Raw genomic sequence first — 5,410 nt, forward strand, 5'->3', positions numbered from 1 at the left:
TCGGTATCGGCAAGTACCAAAAATAAACGTATCGGTATCGGGCGAGTACTGGAAAAAGTGGTATCGGTGCATCCCTACTTACTATTCAAGTTTTTTGATTGTATATATATTGACTACATCTCGAATGTTTTTTTTAAAGACATTATTACTTCAACATTATTACATCAAACTAATTAAAAGTGACAATAAAGAAAACATTTAAATAAATGCTGCTCTTTTGAACTATTTATTAAATAAAAAAAAAATGTTTCATGGTTTCACAAAAATATTAAACAGTTGCAATTCCAAATAAATTCTTTCTATATTCCAGAATATAAACATTGTGTTTATACATCATAACTAAGCAAGAAAATAGGCCGGTATTTTCTAAATAAAATAGGGCGATAAAACGGTATCGATATTTATCGACAGGACACCTTCTTTGATATCGATAGAAAAAATGTTCGATATAGCGCAGGATATAGGCACGTGCTATGAGTGACGCAGACAGCACACACAAACACGAACACAAGCTGAAATGAGTGCTGTGCCTGCCTGTCATGAGAAGATTGTGAATAAAGAATGAATATTAGTCGAATTTAAAATAAACATTTGCATTTGAATGTTAGGTGTGCATCAGGAAGCGTCATCAGTGGCGCGCCAGATGCGGAGATGATGATGTAAGTGACGTTGATGCATTTTAATGTTTTGTTAGTCTAGCCCACGAGACGCGCCACTGCTGTTTTATGCATTCAAAATATTAGAGAAATATAGAAGCTCAATGCGGAGAAGATCTTGAATGGGTTAAAACCGAAACCAAGCCATTCACACAGAATGCATATTCAGCACATTTTTAGACGGACAAATATGACTGCTGCACTCGCGTCTCACAGAAGAGATGTATAGAAAGCCATGCAAAGTTAAAACAGTTTAAACTTTTAGAAAACACGTCACGAATTTGTGGAGGTTTATTCCTTTTCACTGCGTCTCATATGTTTTTAAATGCAGTCTGTATGAATGGCGCTTTGGCTCTTTGAATTAAGCAATGCATAAATACATGATGCTGTTTTGTTCATAATTGTTTATGCAATTTACAAAATTATATTTGGTTGTTATGAGTTAATTTAGACGTAATGCACGTTTTTATAGAGTTACTTGCTAAATGCGCTGCATTATTTTGCTCATTGCGCCCTCCTGTGGCCTCGGGAGACAATTAGACCTATACAATAAAGACCTATTTAATCTGCATATAAAACATTAGAAATTAGATATTTGTTTAATTTTTATTGTGTTTGATTGTTAAAACAAAAAATATTTGTTGTCTCAATAAATTGTGTTATTTATAAATACAGTGGTTAAATTTAAACTTTTTTTTTTTTATAGCTTTTTGTTTTAAAAAAGGTTATAAAAAATGTTAATAATTATCGATACCGAACGATATGAAACATTATATCGTTGATAAATTTTTTAGCTATATCGCCCAGCCCTACAAGAAAATCACAATAATTAACATTTTGCTCAAATGGAGATACACAAATATGAATAGAACAGAAAGTCACAGAAAGGCAAACTAAGCAGCATGAACTTCAATTATTACTTTGCAATGTAATATGCAATAATCGATTATCAAATGCCACAATCGATGCAAGTTTATATACTAAGTTTATATTCTCAAATTACGCATTGATGCATTTAACTCATAAACAATAATACTGGCTTTATGTTTCATATCACACTGTAAATATTGGTTGCACACCATTTCAGATTTTTCTACAGTAGATGGTGCAACCATTTACAGTAAACTTAAAAAGTGAGTCTTGCCTCTTAAGTGCTGCAGTCATTGGTGGGGCCCTGCATTTACACTTGAGCCGCAGATGTGTAAGAAACACAGGATTGTGAATCTCTGTGTGTGTGGCAATTAGGACAGAAAAATAAAAAAATAAAAACTATAAGCAAGCAAACATTGTTCTGGAGATTTAGCTCAGAGTTCAACGGTCCAACAGGAAATTAGAAAAATGGACGGTGAGCACAAAAGAGCTGTAATCAGGAAAGGCAGAGAACCAGAAAAGCAGTAGATGAGTGAGTGAGAGAGAGGAGAAAGCAGGACAGGAGTAAATGAGAAGCATATTTTGCAGGCTGAGGAGGCAGAAAGGATGAGGTGGATGTATGGCTGGATTAGGGAGTTCTAAGAATGCAGAGGAAATTAAAAAATGAGCTCAAAATAGAGCTGGCTGGATATTTCAGTCTATCCTAGTGGAGCAGAGGTCACGGGGGTCACCTATATGAGATGCCTGTGATGATGGAAGAATATGGTGGGAAGGAGAACCTTAAAGCTGTGGAGGAGTTCAACTATCACTGAACTATTGGTTGCTAAGGTGTGCTGGGCGATTGCTTATGAATTATTTTGGTCCTTGCCTTAGAAAGCACCAAAAATCAATCAAACAAAAATCAATTGACACAGTAAAAGTGACAAGATATGAGTACAGAATGTGATACATAATCATTAGTGATAAATTTACCTGGTTATGGACTTGCACAACTGGAAGAGCAAGCTTAACACTCATGTCTCACAGCTATACTTTAAAAGACATCCAAAAGAAAGAGAAGTCTGTATGTATGTGGAGGCATACATACTATTAGAGCTAAAGTGGTGAACTCACACACATAGCCCTTGATGGAAAGCAGCTCTGTGCATCAAAGGGTGAAGATGACCTTGCGTGTGAGTGTGTGTGTGTCAGAAGCATGAAGAAGGCAAGGCAGTGGACCACATTTTGCTCAAGATAAGAATGAAAGATATTGTGAAAAGAAAGAAAAAGACAAGAAGAGAGGAAGCTAGGGAAAGATAGAGAGATGGAGAACAGGAAAAATGCGCATCAAGTATGTGTTCACCGGAATGAGGCAGAGCAGGCCTCTAACATAGATATGAAACACCATTAAATGACCACAGAAATCAAGGGTATATCAATTATTATAAATGAGAGGATCATGTTTCTCCATCCATACCAATTACCTATGGGAAGTTCACACATATTCCAAATAATTCCTATGGCGGAAATGATGAAGAGGAAAAAAAAAACATCCACAAATATGCCAGAAAATGGATAATTCATCCCTTAATTTTTATAATTACAAAATCATAAATGATGCACAAAATCGTAATGTTTTTTTTTTTTTTTTTTTAACTAACTAAATCAAAAAATCAATACCAAACGTTTTCTTGCATTTTAAGAGAATTACACTTCTGTCCATTATAGGGATGCACAATATAACTGTACCATATTGGCAGTCAGCCAACAGTCGATTTTTTTTTATTATATTGCCTGATATTATATTTGTTTGTACTGTTCATTTCCACTATTTTACATTTAGATTACCTTTTCCTTAAAGTTCACCAACACCAACAAAAACAATTTAATATCCATTTTTCATACAGTATATAACAATGGCGTGACACCTAAATTCATTTGTAGCACTTAAAATGATCAATTTTATTTTTAAGCTTTTTTTTTTTTTTTTTTTTTTCGGGTATATATTAGTCGTCCACTAGGTGGCAAGAAATTCCAAGCTAAATGCATTACCACAGATAACCTCAACGTCCAACATGTGGACACACTGAAGGGTCAAAGGGTTGCATGAGTGTTTCCCTTCTGTTCTGTTTATGCTGGCTTGGCTTTCATCATAGCTAGATGAGACATTCCCTTATAGTGAATGAAGCATGCAAGGTCACAATCTGGAGTTTTTTTTTTTTTTTTTTTTTTTTACGGTATAGTATAGTCCTTTAATGTACCTTAAATGAAAATTAATATCAGCTTGACCGTATTGGCCAGAAATGTAATACTGTTGCATCCCTACACCATTACAACAGAAGATGGTTTAGATGTAACACCACATCCTGAATAATTAAACAGGACATCAAAAGAGCATCAGAGGGTTAAAAAAAAGCAGTCTGTACCTAGAGCCCAGAGACTGCATGAATTGTGCCGATCCCCAGGGTACCATCAATATATCTCTGCTGGACTATGTGATGTAGTGAAGTATAAGACTCAATATGAACAATAACACCATTATTAGTGAACAAGAGACAGCAATTATCAACTAAATACGAATCAACCACTGACCATTGATAACTAATCATTAACCATCAATACACAATTACACACAGTCATCAAGAACTCAAACAAAGTTAAATAATATAAGACAAGAAGGATCAAGAGAAATGATGAAAGAGCTGATGGTAGAGAAGAACCTGGGGCAAAGTAGAAAAAGAGAGGGGTATCGGCCCCTGCAGAGAAACAAACGACAGGGAGAGAAAGAAGGAGATAGCAAAAAGACTTGAGAAAGGAAAGACAGGGTTAGTGTGGTGGAGTGAAGAGCAGAATATAGGGGCCGTTCCCCCTGGCTCAGGCCTTGATTAACACCAGACCTCCAAACAGGAAATGACCCGGCCAACGTCGAGTAACGGGAGGCCTTCCATCTGGAGCCCAGCGCTGCGTAAGACTCGAACACACACATCTGAACGACAAGAACAAAAGAGCGATAAAAACCAACACTGATTTCACCAAAACCAAAAATGATTAAGAAAGCTCACCATTTTCACTGCTAATTCCACTCATTACAGCAGTATAAAAATGCCTGCCACAGATAATTAATTCAATCCCACAAGCAGATAGACAAAAGAAACAATGTAAACTGTATTATGCTAGTAGGCTGATTGTTGTTTCTGCTGCTATTCAGTGATTTTAGTAGGAAAAAAACTACTAAAAAATAGAAACTAAAAGAAAAAATAGTAAATCATTAAAACGAAAACAAAACACAAAACAAAAGAAAGCAAAACAACACAAAACAAAATGCAACAAAAATTAAACAAAAATGAACAAAAAGCAAAACTAAAAACAAAAGGCAAAACAAAATAACAAAGCAGAACAAAACAAAACAAAAAACAAAACAAAATACACATCAAAACAGCTATTAGAGGCATAACAATGATTTAAATGAACTTAAGAAGATGCAATATTTTGGAAACTGAAAGCACAATTGTTGACATGCAGAGAGATGGAGAGAAGACGGGAGGGAAAAAAGTTGCATCTCTGCAGTGACCCAGACAGAGACAGACAAGTGTGCGTTAAGGGCAAGCAGGACAGACCCCAAGAGAGGACAAACGGAGCTAGAGAGAGTGTGTTGGATTGTGAGTGAGTAATCTCAACCATTCCCAAAGGAGCGATATGACCAGAAAGAATGTGGACGTGTGTTTGGCTGCATGTAAGACGGCAGGGACTGTCCCCTCGCTCGTGTTTGTCTGTCGAGTACGAGTGACCCCTGCAGCTATGATTACTGTTTAAAGCCTCTTTATGAGCTGCAGGGTTTCCTGTCACAAATAAGTGCTAACTGCATTTATTAGACTTTTACTTCCTTCATGAACATACAGTACACA

At 36.0% G+C, this 5,410-nt stretch overlaps 1 protein-coding gene across 2 annotated transcripts in view; it reads right to left on the bottom strand.

Moving 5' to 3' along the window:
• scfd2 (sec1 family domain containing 2) overlaps nt 1-5,410 on the bottom strand; it is a 134,511-nt gene that overhangs the window by 48,989 nt on the left and 80,112 nt on the right. The window contains exon 6 of one of the 2 annotated variants that reach the window (XM_016480051.1): nt 4,238-4,491. The exons of the other annotated variant lie outside the window; for it this stretch is intronic. Coding sequence (XP_016335537.1) covers nt 4,391-4,491 — 101 coding nt within the window. The 3' untranslated portion in view covers nt 4,238-4,390. Of the gene's footprint in view, nt 1-4,237; nt 4,492-5,410 lie in introns of those variants that run through there. 2 annotated transcript variants of the gene reach the window in all.

The sequence above is a fragment of the Sinocyclocheilus anshuiensis genome, unplaced genomic scaffold, assembly GCF_001515605.1.
Source record: "Sinocyclocheilus anshuiensis isolate Anshui unplaced genomic scaffold, SAMN03320099.WGS_v1.1 scaffold637, whole genome shotgun sequence".
Classification (NCBI taxonomy): Eukaryota; Metazoa; Chordata; class Actinopteri; order Cypriniformes; family Cyprinidae; genus Sinocyclocheilus; species Sinocyclocheilus anshuiensis.